Source organism: Falco biarmicus, chromosome 12 (genome assembly GCF_023638135.1).
Source record: "Falco biarmicus isolate bFalBia1 chromosome 12, bFalBia1.pri, whole genome shotgun sequence".
NCBI lineage: Eukaryota > Metazoa > Chordata > Aves > Falconiformes > Falconidae > Falco > Falco biarmicus.
The window spans coordinates 22,612,602-22,637,571 of NC_079299.1; the positions used below are offsets into that span (position 1 = coordinate 22,612,602).

Genomic DNA, 24,970 nt, shown 5'->3' on the forward strand with positions numbered 1-24,970 from the left:
CAATGTTCCTGGTACATTCATCACAAATCCCTGAGTAAGAATTACCAGTGCACGCTGGCACAAAAGACCATAATTGAATGTGTGAGCTCATGGTCATTTGACGTTTTCTTTGTTTTTGAAGTGTTTGTCTTACTAAAGAGTAGTTTCACTTCATTTGTCCCAATAAAGCCTACCTGTGACATCTTTGGTGCCATTGAGAATGTGGCAAAATAGCCTCTAGACATCAGTGAGACCCCGGCTTTGTGCCTGGATGAGATTTTTGAGATTTTTAGAAGCACCTGTTTGAGCTTGTGTGACATTTGCTTCTGTACATCCTGATACCTGGTTCAGCAGCAGCACGCTGCTCTCAGCCCTTTTACAGCCATTCCCACCTGATCAAACACGTTGATTCAGGAAATGAGAAGTCAGGTCTTTGCAGCTGTTGTGGGAGACATTCAGAAAAATAGACTGGGGGGGAGGGGGGGAACCCAAACCCTAACAATGGGACCTGGACCTGTATGGTCATTTGAGCAATACTTTTAGTTAGTTCTCTGTCAGACGTGATATCTGTAAAGGACATCAGTTTATTGACCAGAGGGGGAGTTTTATGATCAATCTAGCCTATTGCACAGCACAGAATTTTTCTCCAGCCTTTACATTATCGTATTTATTCCTCCCCTCACCCCTGACTTATTTCCCCATGTGAAAAAACAGAGCTGACGGTGCTTCTTTCACCCATGTGGAGTGTTTGAAGAAGCACATCAGGCAGCAAGGCATGGCTCTGCACAGCGCCTGCGGGGAGCTCACGGCGCGTTCCAAGGGCCTGGCCGCCATCCGCCGGAGCCGGCAGCAGCAGCCCCGTGGCCAGGCCGGCGCTGGGAAATGGGGCGGCTGTGGCCTGTGGCCCTGCGGCCACTGGCAGCACCATGCCAAGGTTCAGCCAGGCGCCAACTGGTTGGAGCACACGTGTGTGGCGGTAAGCGTGTGAGTCGGCGTCGCTTTTTAGGCCTCTTTTACTCCTTCCATCGGCACCTGGAGAGCCGTGCGGGAGGCCAAAGCCTCGGGAAGCAGGCTGCCTTCCCAGGCTGGTTTGGAACGGTCGGAGGGCCTGTGCCACGCGCCAGCAGGCACCCAGCTCTACCTGCGGCCACATTGCCAGCGCGGCTGTGAGCGCTGCCCCAGCTGGGGAGCGGCGGCCAGTGCCCAGGTGGGGCCCCCACAGCTGTGGGCCAGCAACCAGGCAGGTGTGGCCAGCAGCCCAACGAGCCCGGAGGCAGGTTCAGGTGGGCCCCACCAGCAGGGAATCGGTGGTTTGGTGCCTGTGATGGGACTAAGCTTCCCAGAGAGCTCGTGGAAGGTGTCTTTGGGGGTGTGCACTGGTGGCTGGGGAGCGTGTCGCTGCAGTTTGCTGGAGGATGGGCTGAGATTGTGGCTGCTGCTGGCCAAGAGGCGAAGGAGGGGTGAGTCGGTGCTGTGGGGGCAGTGAGTGGGTGCTGCAAGGGTGACCGGCTTCACACCGCCATGTCTGTGTTGGGGGAGCCTGTGTGTGACAGGTGCTGCGGCGGTGGCTGATCGCAAGCCGGCATGTCTGCTTGTGGCATCTGCCAGTGTTCAGTTAAAAGAGGGAATGTGGAAGCTGTCCCTGGGAAAGCCAGCCAAAGGTAGGTGGGATTTGGTAACTCCTGGTGAGGAGGCGTGTTAAGTCGTGAGCCTGTCGCTGCCCACACGCAGGGCTCCCCCCGAGCCGGGCCCTGGCTCCCCTCAGGGCGCGGGGGACTGGCCAGGGCCTCCCTCAGCCACCACCGAGCCCTCCTCTGGGGCACCTTCTGGCAGGTGACAGTGACATGAAAATGTTTTTTTTTTCTTCTTTCCTACTTCAAAAAAAGTTTCTGTTTCTGCTCACTAACTTTAAATGTATGTGGGGAAAATACAAGGTAGAAAAGACACTTCAAATGCATTACCTATCAACCGCCATTTTCCTGTGGGAAGAGCTTGCAACTGTTGAGCAGATGAGTGCTAAAATCAAGCTACAACACTAGTGTAAGAACACTGCGGAAGTTTAGATTTGAAGGATATATTTTAACTGCCGATATTTTATTCAGTTTCCTCCAGAACTGCTTGCAGCACTTAGTTAAAAACCTCACTGAGGGGCCTGCATGAAAGGCATGGGGCGGGTGCAAGGCAGTTAGCGCTGACTACCAGCAGCTGCCATCTGCTCCATTAATTGCTAGCCTGAAATGAAAGCTGAGGGGTGTTCTGCTCTTAAATTCTTGGGGGGGAGGGGGAATGTTTAATCCTTAAATTTAGACTAGAAAAGGAACTTGAATGAAGGAGTTTTTCTTATGTCAGTGAGCAGCAGAAGAGAAGCAAATGTTTAGTATATCTACGGTGGTATCGGGTAAAGGCAAACAGGCTGATTGGGTTCACCTGCACTGCAGCATGCTGATTTCTGTGTTGTGCTGGATTTACTCTGGTAAGAATGCTATGGATCCTGTCTTATTTTGAATGTCAAATTGTAATTACATGTGAAGAAATTGTATGGGGACCACAGTTTCTGTGTCTCTGTGTGTGCATATACATATAAAGATATTTGGGTGGAGATATATATCTGTAAGTTTAACAGAGAAATTAAAATAGCTATAACTTAGTGCACTTTGTAGCTACAGTAAGCAACTCAGTTACTTTGTGAACCTTTTGAAATTTCTGTCCATGTGTGAGGCAAAAACTTGAGAAAGACTCTACTTGCCCATCCTTTTTTATCCTAACTTCTAAGTGCACAGTTAAAACTGCTTCATGAAAGGGAACTGCCACAGTTCAGCACTTAATGGGATCTTCCTCTGAGAGGAAAGATAGGAAAAATACCTGTTGAATACAAGGTATTGCTAGATACCTTCGATGGTGGAAAGGAAATGTTAGATGATAATCCTGCTCGAGACTGCAGGCTCATCCTGATGTAGAGCTGCCAGTTCCTTTTGGAAGCCCTTACACATTCAACTTGGGGCAGGCAGATGTTAAAGAAAAAGGTAAAAGATGTGCTAGATTAATGGATTAGCTTTCTTTGCCTTGGTTTCTCAAACTGAGCTTGTGAGCTCTAAAGAGTTTACTGAGTCAGTAGAAATCAACTCATAGTCCACCAACCTTATTTCTAAGAGAGATGGTTGTAATTGGTGTCCCCAAACCATCATATCTGCTTCTAGGGAGTCTGTGGCTGAAGGGGAGGGATCAGGGGGAAGAGCTGTCTGTGTCTGGAGGTGGGGTTTCATCTTTTGAGGGGGCTTTTTTTAAGTAAGGGTTATGGTTTGGAGAGAAGTCCTCAAACAGGCTTGATTAATACCCATCTGTTGTATGTTTGACTTTCTTCAGTTTTCTGAATTTGGTACTCGTTCACTAAAAAGTAAAGTAACTCCTGTGGGAGCGGGAAGGGGAGAGAAATTCCAGACAAGACTGATCTTAGGTATTAAGTATGAGGAGACCAAAGCACATCCCTGAATGGCTCCTGCTGAGATGCTAATAGCTGGTCTGCTCACACTTACTACACTGAATCTCTTCTAGTTTTCTTGCCAAAACAAGTGGTATTTTCAGTCGTATTCCAAGTAAGGAGAAGTCAAAATGTAACCTTAAACCAGTGAGCTTTGGAGGCAATATTGCAGGGGCTGTGGAGTGCTTTTTCTGCAAAGCTGACAGGCAGGACATTCAGCAGGAACCGCAGGCCTGTCACTAAGTTTGACCTGAGACAACTGGGGCCCAGTGGCCAGAAGGGACGGTGTCCATAAAAATAAAGTCCTCAGCAGAGCTGTGTACATCTCCAGGACTTCAGTTTCCAAGGGGTTTAGCAAATTCTTGTATTTCAGTGTTGCTCTTGTGTGACTTCTCTCTGGAGTTGGCTTTGATTTTTATTCCAGTTTTTCTGACACATGGCAGTCAGAAACGGACAAGTTTGGAACCTTAGTTTAGCATTTACTTCCTGCATTGGTATCTTCATGACTATATACAACATCCATTATATGTAATGCTTAATGCATACAGTATGTACAACTGAGGGGAGGTAATGCTGTATTTACTGAGTTTCTCGATCATCCTCCTGCCAAACTACTTCTAATTACTTACCTATTTCATCAGATGGCATGCCTTCTTATCTCTAGTATAAGCTTTTGTAACTAAGGGGAGCATCTGCATTTTTTCAGAGTGTCCTAAAGGCTAAAAAAAAAATAATATTTCTTGCGCTGGTCAAGTCAGGTAGTATTTCGCTCAATATTATTGTGATACAGTACAGTTGACGTGGAAACCTGGGTATGAAGCAGCCCAATTGCTCAAATCCACATTTTCTTTTTTCCAGTGGCATAATCGATTTTCCAGTTGTTATTGACAGATTTCAAAAGGATATATCTCATTCAGAGACACATTAAGTAATTCTTGATATTGCAGGCATTGGAGCAGCCTTAGAGAAACACATGGTCTTTCAGCACGGATGGAATTCTCTGTTAAATTTTGCAGAATAGTTTATAAAGTTTCTGGTGTGAAAGGATACCCTTCTAAGGATTGCTTCAAGTAAAGCACTTTATGCCAATGTTTGTGAGTCATGAGCCTTTGAAGCAATCTTTTTAGACGTGGTATTTACCTGATCTCTGTTATTTTGAGAAATATACGTAAGTCTTTTAAGACATTTCTTCTGTAGTTGACACTCTCCACTTGCAAATCGTTCTGCATTCCTCATCCTTCATGTTCTTCTAGGTTTAAAACCAAAATAAACAAAGCCCTCAACCCAGTCTTTAGCTGATACAGAGAGGGATCCAGGTGCCCTGGAGTTCAGTGGGGATTTTCCTGCTGATTTCAGGTGCGATAGTGAGTAGTGTGCCATGAAATTAACTGTAGTTATCTTCTGGGTTTCTGTCACTGCCTGAAAGGAGGCAAAGTGGCAACAGATTGATGTCCTGAAATAAAGCCAGTCAGTGAAAGTGTTCAGAGAACACTGCACATCACAAAAGCCACAATTTCTAAACTGACTGTAACCTTAAAGGGATGGGAAGAGCCAATAGGTTTTGTGGTGTAGGAAAGAAAACAGTATGTTTCCACCACAGTGTTAACAGAGTGAGAATTAAGAACTTTAAAAAATCATGTTAACAGGTTGAATATGTGAAGTTTGAACTATATTTTTCTTATTAATTAATCCAATTTTTTTTCTTATGAAAGTAGCTTTAATATTCCCAGGTATTGATTTGCGAAGAGGCATCTCCATCAACTAAATTTAAAATATCTATATAAATGCATCATCACTATTCTTCCTATAAACAGAGACCACACGGCAGCCTGTAGTTGTATCCTAATAAGCAGATAACCCTGTGAGGATGTATGTGGGGGAAACAGGTGATGCTGGGCTACCACTGAGGTGACAGCCATGCGGTTCTCTGTCTGACACTGTATCGCTTTGTGGAAGCCCCATCCGTTGTTTCAGTTGTTGGAGTTCTCATTAGTCATGTTGGAGACAGCAACGCAAACATTAAAAAAAGAAAGAAATGAGAAAGCCTGATGCATGCTAGGATTTCTGCTTTGACTCTTGGTGGTTCCCAACTGCCGTTCAGTCAGGTCGGGGGATGCTGAGGAGTCTCAGTGGTGCCAGGCAGCAGTTGCTGAGGTGCCTGGGGCACAGTGTAAGTTCCAGGAACACCATGTTTTGTTGATTCCACAATTAAATGCTATGGGATTTTAATTTGCTATTTACTCATTTTTCATTTCCTTCATTTTTGGCATTCAGAACAAATTTTGATGAAAAGATTGCCCTAGGACATGAATGCTTTCCTGGAGCTGAAAGTTGGATTAGTAAAGCACTTTCCTAGGATCTCCTCCTTTAGACCCATCTCTTTCCCTAGGGAAGGGGTGGGCTTGCTGTGAGGGCTATGGCTTGAAATGTGCACACAGGTTTTATGGTTACAGGAATCCCCAGCAAGAGCTTCACCGAGGGGCTCTCTCCTTGTGTGCACTCTTCCCTGGGGATTCAGGTGGGCAGGATCCCAGATAATGTTGGTTCCTGAAGATGGTACCCTGAGATAAATGGAGCCTTTTGGGTTTGGATGTGCGTGTTTCTCAGCAGATTCGTAACTGTAGATGTAGATACCAAGTTCATGTTCCCAGCTTTTCTAGGCATTTACTTTTTAGATGTAAATGCTGAAAGAGCCTGAAGTCTGGTGTCACAGCAGCCAAGTGGCCCATCCACTCTCTCGGTGTCTCTGTCAGTACTGGATAGCTCTATAGGCAGCACAAGCAATTAATCAGAGTTATTGACAGCAATATAGGGACTTTTGGATCAAATTCTAGGTACTATGCTACCTATGAAACTACATCTTCTATTCAGTCATGACCAAGGCTGTAGCTGGAGAGTGAAAAGGAGAGGAATTCACTAACTGGGATGCGAACTGAAGCTCACTGGGAGCTTAAGCAGTTTACATGATACACCATTTTAATTGATGTAAACCCTTCCAGCAAGAAGGGAGAAGGAAATTTACTGAGCTTGGATATAATTAAAATCATGCTGAAACTTTCCTAACAGGTGCTAAATGTGACATAGTGTGTGGTCTCCCTGAACAGTGTTGGCTTTCCCTATAAATGGGAAAGTGCAACATCAGATGTTTCAATGCATGCACATGGATAAACAATGCTTTTACGGCATATTAAGAACAGTTTGATTTATGGTTCTTTAGATGCATCTTAAAATCTTGTTCGATTATGACTTTAGCGAGCTGTCCAATTTCCAAGATGTGCTTCTAAAGCAGGATGAGGGTTGTACCTGGTTTTTATTAACTATATTACAAGCTGAAAATAAACCAAGCTGCAGACAGCTGACAGCAATGTAGGTCCTCAATGTGTTTCATTAAAAATAATAATAATTCTTGGGGGCATGGAGGCAGAGATCAAGCTCTTTTTGTCTCCTGAAAGCCCTTTTATTTGTCTGGGCAAGGAAAGCAACCTGCCAGTCTTTGAAATTTACTGATATTCCTCAAGATCACTGGACTTTGAATGGAGCTTTACTTAATTATGAACTTTAACCCCATGTTTTATTCTGTTCCTGAACAAAATATGTGGTTTTGTCATGCCTTGGAGGCTACTGGCAGAGGAGTTTTCTTGTAGTCTGTATAAAAGAACCCTGAGGTTCTATGCTGAAAGTTAACAACTGCAAGTGCAGAATTACAATGGGGGTGGTCTAATTTTTTAGACCAGCATAGGGATGTGGCGATTCTCTCTGATTTGTTATTTAATCATGTGTGTATGCTTTTCTGAAGAATGGACTCAAACTGACTTGGGAATTACAAGTTTCAACAGAGAAATTCGTAGTACCTCTGCAGGAGTGCAAGTTAGTTACTGAGCACAGGTTGGGGGCAGTACCTTTAAAGAAGCATTATAAAAAATCTAGCTTAGCAGGAAGAGACAAACAAAAAGAAATATTCTAGAAAAACATTGGACTTTTTTTTTATCTTTACTATATAAGCCTATGCTACTACTGAAATCTGTTTATGCAAGAGTCGTATTTCACTGAAGTCTGTCTTTTTGAATAGTGCTGCTATTTAGTAGTCAAAACTAAAAAGGCAATAAACCATGCATTTAAGCTGAAAACATGTTGTACCTCCTAATAAATTTAGAGATAATTTCTGTGGCACAGTTTAGTGGAACTTATTTTGGTGAACATCTGTTACCAAATGTTTTTGTGCATTGGATAGAAAAAAGCCTCTAATAAATCTAAACTACAATTTTGATACCTCTTTTTGATGACTCTACAGAAAACATTCTGGAGACTGGGAACACAAGCCTTCTGCAAATGATTTTGACCTATATCTGAGCAAGGATGAGAGAGCAAAACAAAACCTACAAAAAAAATGAAACATTGGAAAGAAAAAGGTAGGGTTCTAATTTCTAGTTTATTTTTAAAGTGTTGTTCAGTAGCCTGAATTTCCCTATCCAGGTTTGGATTGACAAAAATTATTATTTGTTTCCTATCTCTAAATTTTAATTTTCATTATGCAGTAAATTAAAAAATATGCAGTAAAATGTAATGGCCATATAAGGGGCTTAGGTATTTGAAAAATGTTGCTCTATCGCTTTTCTTCTCTTCAACCCTGACTACAAAGTTTGACTGAAGACATGTCATGCATTTATTATTGTTGTCTTGATATCTGGAAACATATGAGAATAGATGACAGTATTTTGCAAGGAATTTGTTTTTAAAATACTGAGGAGAAAGCTTAGGATCTTTGATTTATCATCATTATAATAAATATTGATTTTTGTGCTAAAACTCAGTGAGCAAACAGGGCACTGTTTACTATCCACATCTTAAATTGCATGGTGACTTCACTTACTGCTATAGGTAAGGTTGCTGCATGTAGTTCTTAATTGTTACCTCAATTGTCTGTGCTTGCTGTGGTGCTATTTAGAACTTGAAAAGGATTAAAACCTTTGAAAGGTGGGGGGGGATTTTCACCAATGGGTCATACCTGTGTGCACTGGTCCCAGTGGTTCAGGAGTGGTTCTTTGTTAGAGCCTTGTCAAGTGGAGAATTTGGAGAATTCTACACACACCATCACCACCACCCCCCCCCCAGCTCTGTTTGTGCTGGCCCAGGTCTTCAGGGAGAGCCAGCAGTACATGCGGTTCCTGTTAGTTCAGAAAACAGAAACATCTGGGGAAGATGTGAACGACTTACTGGCTCGGTTCAGCAGCAGGAAAGCTGGTGACAGATCGTTCTGGGCAGATAGATCCTCTCCATTATGTGCTGAAGCAGGAAGCAAATGCACATAAAATCACATAAAATCCAGCTCAAAACAGCAGGAGACGGACAGTAATGGCTGTGTTATATGGCCTTTCCCTGTTCCTACCTCTGGGGATTCTTCTCAAAGGAAGCTGAAGGGAAAGCTTTTTCTCATCCAGTGGGAATGAGGAGCAGTGCTGAGGAAAAGCACTTATGGACAGCAGTGGGTTTCCCAGGGTGATGCCCATAGAGCTTTAACTTCAAAAGGAATGTGAACCTGTGATGAACATATTATTTGCTGTGTTTACCATAAAAAATTGGAAGGAAAAAGCCTATAGTGTGGTGTGTAGTTATTATTATTGTGAAGGTAGAATGACTGGACTGGCTCCAGGAGGCCCTGCTTGATCAGGAGGTTGGACCAGATGACTTCCAGAGATCTCTTCCTATCTCAACCAGTCTTCAGTTCTGTGACCTCAGGTAGTTAAATTGTGTTAGACTCTGCAACATAGCCTGGTTAAATCAGTGTGGTTTATTTTCTCGACCTCTAAGGAAATGTGTCCCACCAGTGTTAAGGGTTTTGGTTTTTTCTAATCTAACTGCACCACTGAATATGTTCTGTAGCTTAACATGTCGGTATCTAAGCAGGGCAGACCTAAGTGTCTGTCTCTAGCATATTGTGAGTGGTAAAGGAGGTACATGGCACATCAAGAACAGTAGGTGTTCAGTCTAAGCAGGCTTGTCTGTGCTCTCTAGTTAGTGGAGATAAAAAGGCAGATGGGATGAATTGCCCTCTGCAGGGGCATGGGCATGTGTGTGTTTTCATCAGTTACAACCTGTGGTCCCTAGGGTACCCAGGAGAGCTACTGTACCTGGGAATGGGGCAAATTAGCATTAGCAACTGCTCACATTCTTTTTCCTCATTTTCATTCTCCTCCATGTGAGGAAACATTTCTTTCTATTTTCTCTGGCCTGTTATTTTAATGGCTCTCCTTCTCTGCCATGTTCTTCTCGCTTCTCAGCTGCCCCGATTTTCCCTGTACTTATTCCTCCATACATAGAGAATCTTCTAGGCTATTGAGCCTGAAGAACTACTGCTTCTATTAGCATATGACCAAACCTTGCTGGATCTCCTCAAAAGGCAGGAAGGTGCCTATTTAGAAAAATAAATACATATGACTTGAGTTCAGTGAAATAACTGACTAGAACTCTTTTGCCAGCTGAAGTTGTGTGTATTTCGGGGGAATATCTGAAGAAGAGAGGGATGACAAATCCTCAGGAAGGAACTTGCTCATAATTACGTGAAGACCGAGACTGTATATGAATGCAAGGATGCAGGAACCCATGCTAACTGGATCTTTGCTAGGAAAAACATTATGGTGTGATCAGGATATGGTTTGGGGGCTATAAAGAGAGCTGAAGAGGTCCAGTCACTTAATTCATTGACTTTTCATAAACCATAGAAGAAGGCATCTGCTCTCTTGAGAGCAAAAGTTATCTTTAGTATCCAGTCCTTACGTATCTGTTCTGCTTTCACAATTGCAGCCATTCAGACAATTGATGGAGCATCTATTTATTCCAAGAACTTTCCTAAAGGTTTCCATTCTGCTGTACAGTTTTATGGTTTTATACCCAATGAAAACTACTGTATGCGCTTAACTCTGGGAACAGGCTAAAGCTATTTACTCAAGCACAAAAGTATTGTATTACAGCAAGAGATAGCTTGTGAAGATAAGAAAGGAATCTTTCTGACTTTCAGTAGGACATGAAGATATTTGAAACAATGTTGTATAGTGAATACATTATCAGCCAAATGCTTTGAATTCTGGCTTTGCTGATGACTTTAAGGCAATTAGTACGTTATCCTTGAAATGCAGAGGACAATATTGCTAGTGTGCTGTAGATCTGTGTGCACAGATGCTAAGTATCTCAGTCTTAATGCCAGCAGGAGTAGGATTTTGTTGTGCAAGGTTCCAGTTCACGTCTAATGTAACTAGAGGATCTGCCTGTAATTCTTGGGGGAACCTTCTTAATTTAATTGTTTGTCTAAACTGGATTTTTTTTCCTCTCCCCTCCTTTATGGGAATTCATCCTTGTTTAATTTTAGTAAACATTTTCCGTGGTGTTTCTGACCAAATCCCGTTGGCTGATATGCCCTCAGCTCACTGTGGCACAAGTGCTTGTCACATACCTGGAAGATGCAGGCTTGGCAGGATGTTAGGCACCTTAGAGAAAGAATGCTCATCCAGAGAAAGCTGGTGGAAAACACTTCCCTGTTCCTGTGCCACCTGGCAGGGCTGCCCAGAAAGCTTCCCTGCAGGGTGTGTTTTTCTGGAGAGTAGGTACAGCTCTTCCTTGCTTCTGCCAGAAACAGAAAGATGGATGTAGTTAGGTCTTGGAACAAGTTGCAGCATGACACTGTGTCCCAGCAGCTATATACATGAATGAAGGGAAGGAAAAGGAGTTTTGTTACAATGAGGCAAAGGTTCATTTAGGAATCTCATTTTTCATTATGGTAATTATTGTGCAGTCTGAGTTTAATTTCTGGTGGCATTTTTTTTTTAACTTGAATTGAGTTATTTAAATTTCCTGAACCACAAAAAGATTAATAGTTTCACAATTTATGATTTTTCTCTGTAGATGTATAATTAAAAATAAGATATACAGTAGAATTAAATTTTTGAACTGCAGCTTGGGTTTTTCACAGAATACAAAACATAAAAGAAGCATGGAGCATTGTTTCATGCTGCAGATGATTGCAAACTGTACTTCCTTTGTGAAGTAAAAATGTGTCTTAAATCTTGCTTTCATACTGGGAACAAGGGTGCCTCACTCCACATCTCCACTTCAGTTATGAGCAGAGTAGTCCGAATAAGTGGAAGGTGTTCTGTTGTTCTTAGCACAGAAAACATGATTATGTGAAATGCCATTTGTTCTCCTAACAGGATTAGAAGCCTGGTTCTGCATTGTAACTGCTCCGCTCTTACCAGAGCTTGGTTTGGAGAAAGGAGATTGTAGAAATAAAGTCTACTCTTGTAGAACTTTCCTCACCAACAGAAAGTGATCCATCACTGAAAATATACTAATAATATCAGAGGATAAAAGCAGTTCTGGAGCATCCTGCAATATACATACCATTCTTTCCCTAGCAAGCCTAGATAAAACTGAAGACATAACTGTATAGTTTAGTTTAAAGCCTTCTTCAACAGCTTGGCAAGCCTATGACCAAAGATGCTCTTCCCCTTCTCTGACAGACAGACCCCATCAGCCCCTAGTAGACCAGGTTTCTCAAGGTGAGTCCCATGGTCAGTCTAAGTAGCTGAACTCCTGGCAGCGGCACCAGTCCCATAACCATTTGTTGATTTGCCACACTTGACCGACCCTTTCAAACCCCTTCCCTTTGACTGGCAGGACTGATGAAAAAGCTCCAGAGTCCATTACTGCTGCTGCTGGGGCTCTGTAAACCTTCTTGATACTCCTCAGACTGCTCCTGGCTGTGTCACCAGTGCCGTGTACCTAAAGGGTCCTACAGGAAAGCTGGAGAGGGACTTTTTACAAGGGCCTGTAGTGATAGGACAAGGGGGAATGGCTTTAAACTGAAAGAGGGTAGATTTAGATTAGATGTTGGGAATAATTTCTTTACTGTGGGGGTGGTGAGGCACCGGCACAGGTTGCCCAGGGAAGCTGTGGCTGCCCCATCCCTGGCAGCGTTCAAGGCCAGGCTGGATGGGGCTTGGAGCAGCCTGGGCTGGTGGGGGGTGTCCCTGCCCATGGCAGGGGATTGAACTAGACGATCTTTAAGGTCCCTTCCAACCCAAACCATTCTATGATTCTGTGAAATGTATAGCATGGAATAGCCAACTGATACAAAACTTTTCCTGCTCAGGTTGCTCAAAAAATGACACTGACTTGCTCTGAATGTATCCTCTAGACTAGTACTGTTTATGTCTGATGTAGTGCCTGCACCTTCCACCATTCTGTCTGAACAAATGAGGAAAATTTCCTCAAAAAGTGTTTAGGCTGTTGCAACTGGGCTGCCTTTTCCTCCCCACTGTTCTCAGGCACTGGGGATGCTGAGGCAAGGAGAATGACAGACTCTCCATGGCTTCCTGTTGTAGACCAGTTTTGTTTCCAAATCCTGCAGTCTGCATGGCACAACCCAGTCCCTTGCGTTTAGTTCCTCAGCTCTCATTTCCATGTTTGCTACCTCCCAACTCAAGTAATAGGGTTAACAGGCAGTGAGGAGTTATTGTGTGAACATCTTTTGTTTGTCCAAAGTTTTCAGGAAAATAATCACTCCACACTTCAGCCTGGTGTGAAGGTAGGGTTTGGCCAGGTGCTCTCAGTTTGATGTTCCCTGATGACGATGTGAGTGAACCTCTTTAATACCATGTGGATTCTTAGCACCCTAATCCTGACATACCATGTGTACAAGCAATGTAAAATCACCACCTCTCTTTTCCTGGAAATCAGAGACCCTGTGTGCAGTTCTTCCAGGGCTGGAATCTTCCTACATTTCAGACGTGTATTTTCATTCAGACATTCATACATTCATTCATTCAGACATGATATGAGACATGGCTAGCTCTCAGCCACTCCACCAAATGACTCCTGTATAGCTCTGCAGATGATTTACGCACCTTTAATAAGTTCACTCTGCATTCACCCTCTTCCTTGCCTCCGCACCTGTGTGGTTGAAATGCCTTGGCATCCTGTATCTTCTGAGTTAACCATACTGATGGTTCAGTATCCTCAGACGCCCAGCACAGCTAAAGAGTATAGGGATAGGGAAAAAAATAGCTGCAAAAATGCAGGGTGATAAACAGCAAAGAACTTGTTGAAACACGAATCGCTGTGTGTGTTGCACTGTCTACCAAAATAATGGCACTGTTCAGAATCCAGCCCTCTTCTTCATCCAATAAAAAAGCCAGATCTACCTTCAGTGTTGTCCCAAGTTGCATTTATTGTTTGGGCAAATGAGGTCTGAATAAAATTTAAGCAAGCTAAAGATGTAGCAAAGGCAAATGTTAACTATTCACTTCCATGGCTCATTCCTCAACATTTCTCGGGTAAAATGTAGGCTCCCAGCTGCCTGTCTGTGGTTGCCCTGCCTGGATAATCTGAACCAATTTCCTACAGACAGAACTATGCACCAGGCCCTGCCACTCCCAAAAACGTACGGGGTCTGGTGCAAAACTAGGTGGAATTTGTTGTTGTGAATTTGCATTTAGTTATGTTGTGCCAAGACTATGCTGGTACTGATAGCTGTTGCACAGATCTTGGAGTGACTCCCCTCTCCCCTTTCTAGTAGCAGTTGCTTCTCAAATTTTGATGAGTCTTATTCCTTATTGTTATGTTATTGCTACTTATTTCAGCAGCTCTGAACCAACTCCTGCTGAAGTCGGCAAGTTTAACTATTGCGTTCATAAAGAATGTAGTGGCATGCTTGAATAGCGTAAACGTATTCCGTATCAACTCTGCTAGCTCAGCCTGCTTGCCTTCCCTCCTTGTTATGTAGTGAGGTGGCCTGACAGACAGCTGCTGGTTTTCCAAGAAACATGTGGTTGTCCTAATTTCTCTCTGTGCATCCTATTTTGGGGTTTGTTGTTGTTTTGTTGTTTGGCTTTTTTTTTAATCCCTTATTTCAACTTGAATGAAAGGTGTTACTAAAATTCTGGGGGATGGACTAAGGGTGTTCATGCATCCTTACACAGAGAAAGCAAGCATGAGATGACATTTGACTTTCCTGACCCGCTGAAATCAGTACAACCTGAGCATGAAGATTTTTAAAGGAAAAAAATCTTGTCTTGAATACAGCTGATCAAATAAAATACAAAGAAGTTAATGAAGAAAGTGCAACATGTATTTTTCCCCTATTGCTGTGGTGACATCCAGTCACAGGTTGGTGAGGGAGGGAGTGACAGTGCAAACACAAAACCTGATGAGATGTGCATGACTTGCTGTTAGATGTGACCTTACCTTGTTTGAAAATGATAGTTTTTCTAACAACTGCTCCAATGAAACAAATGGAAAACAGAAATACTGATTTTATTTTTTTTTAAAAAGAAATAATTGAGCTAATTTTCTGAGTTAGTTGTATTCTGTGTCCTTAACACTTGGTACTGGCTTATGGTGGGCGATCAGAAACTTTTGGTTCCCTACTCAACTGCTATAAATATTATTTGTAGTGAATCCCCAAGACTCCCTCCAAGAATGCTTTCCTTGTGCCAACTTCTGGCTGCATCAGCACTACATCTTTTGGCACTATGGTAGTGGGTTTTGCTGCAAAAATGTCAGTCAACACCGAAGAGGGAGTCTAGACTTCAGCTGTAGACAGCTGGTAAAGCAGAAAAATACGTATAAATTAATGGGAAGCAGGGACAGTGTGGCAGCATCTCTTGACTATATAAAGTTGCTCTTGGCCTTTACCCAGGGAGGACACCTGCTCTGTATCCTCACTATGTCCCACTGGTCAGCCTCAGCCACATGTCCACTGCATGGGATATCTTTGGACACCACACCTTCTCCACAGGTCCTTAGCTATTTCTAGGGGGTCTTTGTAAGTAGTTTTTGACTCGTGCTCCTTCAGATTTCACCGACTCAACCTGTACAAGGAAAAACTCCAGCTGCAAATATCCCAAATCGGGAGGGAATTACTGCTAGTCAGTCTGCCCACCCTTCCATCCCACCCAGCTTTTGTTCCACTCCCTTGAGGTTGAGGAAAATGTGAAGGTCTTTTCTACGACGGCTCTGAAGTAAGCAGGCTTGTGTGGCGGTCTGGGGAAAAGAAGGCAGGGAGGGGAGATGCTGCATCATGAAGAAATGTTTTATATATGCAGTAACGACCAGCCTTCACCACAGGATTGCCTTGATTTTGTGAGAGGTTGCTCTGCAAAGGCACGTTAAGGCCTGTTTGGCCCCAAGACTTCCTTCCTGGCATTCCTGACTATACACCAAGGCCAAAACTGCACAAATGGTCCCAAAGGCAGTGGTGGGGTTCCAGAATCAGGAGTATATAGGTGCCACCACTAGATATAGGAGGGAAAAGGAGAGAGGAAAACAAGTCTATGGGCTTGAAGTAAGGGGAGATGGAAGTAAACTGAAATTCCAGAGGGAAGAACATAGCATAGGAGATTGTGCAGGGTGAGGAGAGATTAGCAGGTATTAGAAGAAAGCAAAAGACATGAGCAAATTCAGATTGATGCTGAGATGAGCAGCAGGGAATGTTCTTAGCAAGGAGCATGAGAAAGCTTAACACAGATGGCAAAGTATCAGTAAGCTGGCAGACTTAAGAAGTGTAAGGGCAGGATAAGAGAAAAACCTTTAAAACCCAGAAACGGGAAGAAAGTGACAAGTATATGAACAAATCTCTAAAATAATAATACTTTCCAAATCAGAAATAATAATTTTGCTTATCTTGATGTTAGAAAGCCATACAAAAACTAAGCAAAGGCAGTGTAAGAATAATTTTATTTAGTATTTTGGTAACACAATGATACATCTCAAAATGACCATAAAAGTTAGCTTGCTGAACAACTGCATACATTCTAAATGGGTGCTACTAAATGTGAGTAACTTCACAGGTTATAGAGGCACTATTTGACCAACAGCTACATAGTGTGTGACCCCCTGACAGTCAAGAGCAGTGTGAATGAATGTTCTATTAGTAGCCAGTGCATAGTTAAAGCTTTTGGCAGAGTACAAAATTGCAAAAGCCATTTTTATTAAAATATGAATTGGTGATCCTTGCATTACAATAACTATTCAGTTGTAGGTTACATACTTTTTATATTTTTTTTAATAACAATGCTTACAAAAGGTACAAGGAAATTGTCTTGCTAGCATTTGATCTAATGTAGATCTCCATATGAAAATGCTGGGTATCTTGCAAAGCTTTTCACAGGTATAGGCTAAGTTCTCAGATAACGCAAACTTGTACATAATTCAGAAAAACACCTGAGGTTACTCCTTGTGTATGTAATAGAAAGCTTTTTTTAGCTCTAAAAAAAGAAGATAGATGCCATATGACTTTAAACAGCTACATTACTACTGTGTAGGGTTACAGAGTAATACTTTTAGGCTTGATGCAGGTTTTTTAAATCAGTAGCGAAGCTTCTACTTAAGAAGATCAGGATTGTGTTGCTAACCCAGCTCTCCCCAATGTCAGTGTAAGTTCTGTCCCTGCTGCCAACATGACTAAGACTGGCCATCTATCGGAAAGACCCAGTGCAAAGCTTCACTTGCTTAGGTCTCAGCAGAGCTGCATTACTGTGTAGCATTGCACCCTTAATTTTCTAGTGCTACTAACACCTTGCTTAGTACTAGGCCGCACGTGGCAAGTCATGTGAAGTACTCTCATTTCTGATGGATTTCTTATGTAATTGATGGTGGTCTGTGGCTCCAAAGAAGTGCCCAACACTTTTCAAAATCAGGCATTTACATAGAGTTGTTTGCTTTTTAGAGGAACGCATGCAGCTTTGTATATATAAAAGTTAGCCAGAGGTTCAAGGCCATAAAGTTTCACAAGTTTAAAATAATACTTCTGGGGTTTTAGTTTTGATTTTATGTCCTTTGCCTCACAAAAGTTTTAAAAGTACTTTTTCTTTGGTTAATGCGTAGTTTAATTAGGACACATAATGTTAGTTTTCCTTCTGAGACTTTGTTCCAAACAAATCATACTAAAAGAACATGGTTGATTTTTAGATATATCATTGAACTCAGCCTAACAGAATGACTAGTGAGCAGGGGCGTATTTGCTGTACACTTTACTCGAGGCTTGTAACATGAAAGTTTCAATATAAAACCCCCAAATCAGCACTCCAAAATACCTCTGCCAATGTGGATTTTACTGGACTTACCTATGTGCCTAGGGACAGGGATATTAACTCTTTACTACAGAAATACAAAGTTCAGCTATACCTTTATAAAACTTTCTAATTCAAATATCTATTTTGTTAATGAATATTGCTAATGAACATATTAGCATATGGTTTGTATCACCCTCACCATTTGGTGACATATCAAATCTGATCTTTCGAAACTTAATGAAAAGTTACTATATTAGGACAATCGGTTCATTATCTATAAAATATGAATTTTATTTTCAAATATGCTTCTAAGCAAGTCCTTTTTTTTTAGTCATTTATGTAAACACTTTGGAATGCTAAAGGTAAGACTTCACATTGTCATTTTACCAAAAATCATTTGAACATTTATTATTGAGGCATTAATGTACATCCCAACAGTCACAACAGTGCTGTGTGCCTACGGCAGTTCCCAGTACAGTGATTTCAAAGGCAGGCTGCAGCGTTCTGAGCAACCTTTTTTTTTTTTTTTTTTTTTTTAAATATGAGATTTCACTTCGGGATGTGGAGTCACTGAAGGCAAACTTAGCATTAAGGCATAGCACATGGAGACATGGAAAGGATTGTATAAACAGTTCCTGGAGATGCTCCAACCAGTCAGTAGATAAAAAGCGCTTTACAATGGTGACTTCTGTGAACAAGCTAGAAAAGAAAAGGCTTACTTTCAAATTGCATATGTTTTACCCTTTAATATATTATATTGCTCCCCTGGCTCTCCTTCTAGAGTTAAAAAGAGAACTGAATTATACCTTGTGCAGTCTTCCTTTTTGCTCTTGTAACTTGCAATATTGGCTATTTTCCAAAAAAGATCACCAGAAAAAACTATAACTTATTTAAGTCTAAAAAGAGAGGGATTATCTTTAGATGCAAGATTTGTTGCTTAGGCATTTGCTGACAGCTGATTTTCATTGGCTGCTTTCTCTGCTTGCAGTCTTTGGACAGCCTGATCGAGCAAATCCATAGTATCTCTAAGTGTAACATTCAAGGTAAATGGCTTAGGTTTAATGGTCAACCCATAGGTAAAGTCCATTTTAGGGTCCTCATTTGGATTAGCAGTAAAATTGCACTGATGCACCAGTATAGAAGTAAAAAGAAACAGCTGCACCTTGGATAATTCCTCTCCAATACACCGACGTTTTCCCAGTGAGAAAATCATCACGCTACTAGTAAGATCTTTATTGATGAATCCATTCTCATCCAGGAATCTTGTTGGATCAAAATCCTCTGGGTTTGACCATTTTGCTGGATCGTGATTCACTGACCACTGATTAACAAAAATCACCGTGTCCTTGGGAATGAGGTAGCCCATTATGAAGGTGTTGGCTGTGGTGGCATGTGGGATAGTGACAGGCACAAAGCTGCTGAAACGCATGGATTCGTACAAGAAAGCCATGATATAGGGCAAGTGAGGCTGATCTTCAGCACATGGCAGACGGTCTCTTCCAACAATCCTATCCACTTCTTCTTGCATTTTAGCCTGCACATTCGGATACCTGTCATTTAAAGTAAGATGTGTGTACAAAAGACTTTTAAAAGACTTTCTTAAAAACAATCCTTGCTGTAAACATTTTTCACAGAACTTCACCCCTACCCCAAATAATGCATTTTGAGCAAAGTTTAAATATATTGCAGGAATGTGCAAACCTTGACGGAAAACTCTGAGAGAAAAATCCAAACTTCCCATGCAGTGGTGTCATTTTAGACACACTCAGTTTTCACGTTAATATCACATTTAACTGATTCTCAACATAAAAAATGAAACTAACTTAAAATATGCCCAAACACAACATTCTGATCCATTTTTGAAAATTCATACTAAAACTAAAATTACTTGTATCTTTTAAATAATCGGGCTTTCTGTGGGAATGAGATTTCTTTTTTCCAGCTGTGTATGTGACTTCTAAAAGTTGGCATGGAGTTTGTTATCACTAGACATATTGTGTACATATGAAAGGCTGTAGCTTTTTTTTAAAAAATACTCCCTGCTAATAATTGTCAGAATAGCTTTATGGACATCTCACTCTCATGTGGACTTTTTCTAATTAATACCAAAATACATTTTCTTTCTAATGTAATTTAAGATGACTGTTTCTGGATAATTTGGAAGACTACACAGTAACCAAACAAGATCAAAACATTAATACATTTTACTTGTTTTCCTTTCCTTGTCTAAAAGCATGCGTTCTGCCAGAGGCTTTATTTGCTTTAAGTATTCGAGTTTGGTTTCTGTGTTCTTGCCTCTTCCTCCTGCAGCAGATCTGCATGTCAAATGCTGGGCAAATGTAGGTAGTGGGGAGAAACGCAACAGGTTACGTGAATACTGGGCATCGTACCCTTAGCTCGAAGCGCTGAATATTTGCCTGGTTTTTAAAGAAGCGCCCAAGCAGATAGCGTTTGCACAAGCCTACAAATTATGCAGCCGATGAAAGAAAAAGCCGGGAGAGGCAAGAAAATCAGTGTTAAGCCTTCTGCTAAAGCAGCTCCCCTCGGTGCGCTTCCCCCGCTGGCGGCGCGGGTGGCAGAGCGGCAGGGCGGGCAGACGCCGCTGGCACGGTACCCAGCGGGGGACACCGGCGCACCATCTGCTGGTCTCGCTTCAGCCCTTGCTATCCTGTTCCTGTCATCTCCTTAATCTCGACCGGGTGGCACCTGTTCCTTTCAGGCAGCCTTTTTGCCAGCCTCTCTATGCACCGCCACCCAACCGCCAGAGTAGTTTGGGCTTTCGTGGGGTTTCTCCCCTTCCTTTTCTTTTTCCGGCAGCTCTGCCGGCGGTTCCGTGTTAGTTAGGAGCGGCTGGGGACACGGGCCCTGGCCCCGACGGCCGCCGCTGCCCCCCCTGCCCCCGGGCCGGCTGGTACCGCCGAGAGGGCCCTTCCCCGCCCGGCGGCGAGTCTGCCCGTGCGGCGCCATTTAAGGGGGGTCCCCCGGGCTGGCGCTCGCATCCCGCCGCACCGGGCTGACCCCCGCGTCCCCCCCGCGGGCAGGTGGGGCGGCCCGGCCTCCCGCCTCCGCCCGGGCGGCGGGTAGGGGGAGGGCCCGCCCCGTCGGCACGTACCTGATGAGGAAGATGAGGAGCCACTGCAGGGCGGTGGAGAGGGTGTCCTGGCTGGCGCCGAAGATGTCGGTGACGGTGGCGGGCACGTGCTCGAGCTGCAGCCGCGGCTGCTCCCGCTGCAGGCGGATGAAGGCGTCCATCATGTCGCGGGGGGCGGCCCCCGGGCGCAGGCTGCGCTGGTGCTGCAGGAACTTGCCGCGGACAAAGCCGTAGAAGTCGCGGTTGAGGTCGCGGAAGGCGCGGTAGGCGGCGCGCACGGGGCTGGGGAAGCGCTGGAGCCAGGGCAGCGCGTCCACCAGGCTGCCGGCGCCCACCGCCCGCCCGAACTGCTCGTTGCGCCCCACCAGGCGCAGGAACTCGCCGTCGCCGTGGCTGTAGCGGCGGCCGAAGCACAGGGCGCTCATCACGTTGGCCACGGCCACCACCAGGACGCGCGAGGGGTCGAGGAAGGTGCCGCCGGCGCTGCCGCGCACCAGCAGCGCCACCAGCGCCCGCGCCTCGCCCACCAGGTGCCGCTCCAGCAGGCGGCGGGTGGCGGGGCTGCCGGTGGAGAAGGCGCGCACCGTGGCGTGCGCCGCCCGGCGGTGCAGCTTCCACAGCTCCGAGTAGCCGCCGAAGGCCAGGCTGAGCCCGCCCGACACCAGCTGGAAGGAGGGGAAGGGCGGCCGGCCGGCGAAGGCGGCCCCCTGGCGGACGAGGGCCTGGCGGATGGCGCGCTCCCCGTTCAGCACCACCACCGGCCACCGGCCCAGGCGCAGCTGGAAGACGGCGCCGTAGGTGCTGGCCAGGCGAGCGAAGGAGAGGTGCGGGGCGCTGCCCAGCTGCGCCGCGTTGCCGATCAAGGGCCAGGGGAAAGGGCCCGGCGGCGCCCGGCGCTGGCCCTGCCGCCGGCGCTGCTGCTGCTGCAGGAGGAGCTTGCCCAGGTGGATGGCGGCGAGCAGGCAGAGGAGGAGCAGCAGGGAGCTTTGCAAGGGGGGGATGCCGCCCAGAGCTTCCCCGAGCCTCTCGAGGGCCATGCTGCAAGGGAAAGGGAAAGGGCAAGGGCAAGGTCGGCGGCCCCGCGGAAGGGCTGGGGAGCTCCCCGCCGCCCGCGGGCGCGGAGAAGCCCCGGGCGGGCGAGGGGACAGGGGCGCGCTGGCGTGGCGGAGCGCAGCGCCGGTGGCCGTCTCGGCGCTGGCAGTCGGGGTGCGTCCTTGCTATGCGCTCCTCGTGTGCCTAAAGCCCGCCCGGATCCTGTGCGAACATAATCGATAATCAAACGGCAAGCGCTCAACAGGGGATCGAATTCGTGTTTGGCGGCGGGGCCGCTGCTCTCTCCTCCGCCGGTGGGGAAAGTTTGCAGCGGGGGATCCAGAAGGTCACAGCAGAGAGGCAGGAAGGGAGGCAGGAGGATGCTCTGGCCTGACGAGCCGCCGCGGATGCAGGCAGCCGCTGTGCGCCCGAGACAGGTTCATCCCGGCGCCGCGCACCGCTCCGCCCGGCGAATGAGCCCCCACGAGAAACGAGGACCCCCGCCGCCCTGGTAGCCTCCTGCTGCTCCAGAGGGGAAACCTCCCAGGCCGTGGAGCCCCCACCCTGGCCCGAGCCCTTCCCTCCTCCCCGCACCTTCGTGCCCGTCGCGGCAGCTCAGGCTGGCGGCCGGCGGCCCCGGGGATGGGCTGCGGAGGATGCCTGAGGTTCCGGCGTGGCAGCGCTGACTGGTGCCGCTTCCCATCCCCGTGCCGGGGGCCATCCGCTCCTGCCGTTTGCTCCAGGCTTTCTGAAGCAGCGAGGGGAGGAAGGGGTGAAACAAAGGGTCACCCCGGGCGCCTGTAGCAGAACTGACCTGTTGCACGGTGCTTCCATCTGAGACCTCGGGGAGGATGGAGAGGGGCCGGGCAGCCGCCGGCGGCTCTAACGGGCAGCCTCGGGAGGAGAGCGGCGACGGCGACGTTCAGATCCCAGCCTCTGGGAAACTCATTAGGAGCCCCGGTTCCTGTCACCCGGAGCTTGGCAGGTCATGTGAGGCAAATGCCAGTTGCACCCGATCCCAGCGCAGAGTTAGGATCACCTTCCCAGCGCTTTAACCCTTCGGAGCTCGCCCCGCCCGCAGCCACCTGCCCGGCGTAGCCCCTCGGACCGGGGGCGAGCGGGCTGCTGCTGCCGCCCCCTCCCTCCCACCTGCCTGCTGGGCTGCGGGGACGGGACGGGGCCACCCCAGCCCGCTGCGGGGAGCGAGGGCGAGCGGCTCAGAGGGCGCGGGGAGGGCGGCCCGCTGCCCCCAGGCGGAGCCCGAGCCGGAGCCGCCGCGTCTGGGCGCCTGGCATCGGTACCGGCGGCTTTAAGTCCGCCGGCATCAGCGGTGCGCGGCGCGGCGCGGGCGTGCCGCAGTTACCCCGCTGACAAATCGCCGCTGCCTGGCCCTTCCCCTGGCTTGAGGGGTCGCGGCTATTTGCCAGCTGCCCTTGGGCTCTCGCCAAGTGGAGCGGCTGAGCCGCGGATGCTTTTTGTGGCCGGGGCCAAAAGTTTTAGCGGAGGGGGTGCCGGGAGGGGAGCGGGGTGGCGGGCGGGCTCGCAGCCCTCGCTGTCGGGAGGCAAAGGCTCGCCTGCATCTTGGGGGCTGAGGAAGCCGGAGCGCTTCCCCTCCTCCGCCTGTCGCCTCCCCGTTGCGTGCGGAGTTTTGCATTGCGTGAGCCGGGGCTGGAAAGCCTCCAGCCATCTCCTCCCCGGGCCCCTACCCCTCCTCGCAATACCTGACACCGGCTCGGGGGGGAAGGAACAGGGGAGCGCCGGGCAGCTCGCCCCGCGGCCGGCCCCGCTGCCCTCCCGCCTCGCCCCCTCCCCGCGTTCGCTCCCCGCCCGCGCACGGCGCTTTGTTACTCTTCAATGCGGCACCTCCGCCCGCCCCGGCAGGGCTGCGGGCGGCGCTCCGAGGGCCCCCACCCCGGCTTTCTGCTGCCCCGGGTGGAACCGGGGCTGCAGAACCCCCAGGCACCGAGGAAACTGCTCCCCAAGAAAGCAGAACGCGCTTGCTTTGTTGTCGTTGGGTTTGCAAAATTTAAAAAAAATCTAACATTTATTTCGGATTCTCTAAGTCAAGTCATGAGAAGAAAAGAAAGTGTTTTGGTAGCATTTAGGGATTAGACAAAATCAGATGCTGGGAGTTAGCCCAGCTCAGGGTGTGAAGCCAGGCCTGGCCAGGCTGCTTACTGCCTCTGTCTTTGCTAAGGAGTGTAGTCCTGACTGCTGTCACTGTCCAGGGCTCTTCCAGTCAGCAGAACTGCCTCTTGCTCAGGCTAGCATCAGCCATATCTCTTCTTCTTGCCATTGCAAAGTGACAGAGGTGTCAAAACTGTTTTCCAAGCAGTGCCAGAAAAAGTGAACTTCCCTCTTACCAAACCCCATCCCTGGGGTGAACTGGAAGGATCCTGCAATCCAGCACAGCACATGGCCCAGCTTCAAAGAGGAGCAAACATAGCTACATCCCCACGGCATTAAGGTTAGGGCAAGCCTGAAGAGAGACTAGATGGTTTGATCTCTCCACCACCATCAGAAAATTGAAACCAAATTTCACATGCTGTAAGTGAAGTGGCCTGTCCCACCCTTCGCTCCTTTACCAGTCACATGTCAAAGAAGAGATATGAGCTTCTCACTGCAGAGTGTTCTGAGCACAGGATCGGGGTGAACTAGCTTGGATCAGTTACCTGAGCTCTGGATTATAGTGCTGGGCATTTGACACTGCCAGCAGGTAAATTTGCCTTTGTCCTGGTGACCATGGTAATCAGTTGCTGAAGACCCAGGCATTACAGCTCGTGGTAGTAAGTCCTTAAATCCTTTCTTCAATGCAGCACTTTAACTAGTTGTATTGCAGTCAAAGTGAGAGATTGCCATTTACTTCAGAACAAGAACAGATTCCATTCCAGCTCCCATGTAAATCTGAATTTATAAAAATATATATATGTATAACATATATATATAAAAAAAAAAAAATAAAGTTTCAGGATGTCCAAACTGTGGATGCAGTTGGTAAGAGGAAGGACACCTGAGCACGAGGCTGCCGGAGGTGACATGCTGTGCCATTTCTTACCTCTGCTGCAAGCGGCCCTGCACCCATTTCACTGTTTCTCATCCATTCACTGAGGGAGCATGGGTCCAGTGCACTGTATGCTTTGCATCCTACTGACTTTTTTTTTCAACATCATACTGCAAGTGGGTTTGCTTCCTGGCTGCTAGCAGGCAGTACAGAGAAACACATTTCCACTGTCATAAGCTGCAGTTTCAAAGTTTAATGCATAACACCAGGAATTACAAGTCCTGGTACATATTTTTTTTTTAATGCTGTAAGAAAACATTAATTTC

The 24,970-nt window shown here is 46.4% G+C and overlaps 1 protein-coding gene across 1 annotated transcript; it reads right to left on the reverse strand.

Moving 5' to 3' along the window:
* Positions 1 to 16,164: 16,164 nt before the first annotated feature.
* On the reverse strand, positions 16,165 to 23,478 carry LOC130157784 (cytochrome P450 1B1). The gene is made up of 3 exons (XM_056357719.1): positions 22,458 to 23,478; positions 20,633 to 21,649; positions 16,165 to 19,070 (listed from the first exon to the last, which is right to left on the reverse strand). Exons 1-3 carry the CDS (start codon positions 22,475 to 22,477, stop codon positions 18,458 to 18,460), a joined length of 1,650 nt encoding a protein of 549 aa, XP_056213694.1. The 5' UTR covers positions 22,478 to 23,478; the 3' UTR covers positions 16,165 to 18,457.
* Positions 23,479 to 24,970: the final 1,492 nt, after the last annotated feature.

What these genes read in the sequence shown, in the direction of transcription:
- LOC130157784 (XM_056357719.1), bottom strand. Translation starts at nt 22,477, where the DNA reads ATGGAAGCACCGTGCAACAG. An exon ending in ATGGAAGCACCGTGCAACAG is followed by an intron (nt 21,650 to 22,457) that starts GTCAGTTCTGCT and finishes TTTCCCTTGCAG; the next exon opens with CATGGCCCTCGAGAGGCTCG. An exon ending in CTCCTCATCTTCCTCATCAG is followed by an intron (nt 19,071 to 20,632) that starts GTACGTGCCGAC and finishes TTTAAATGACAG; the next exon opens with GTATCCGAATGTGCAGGCTA.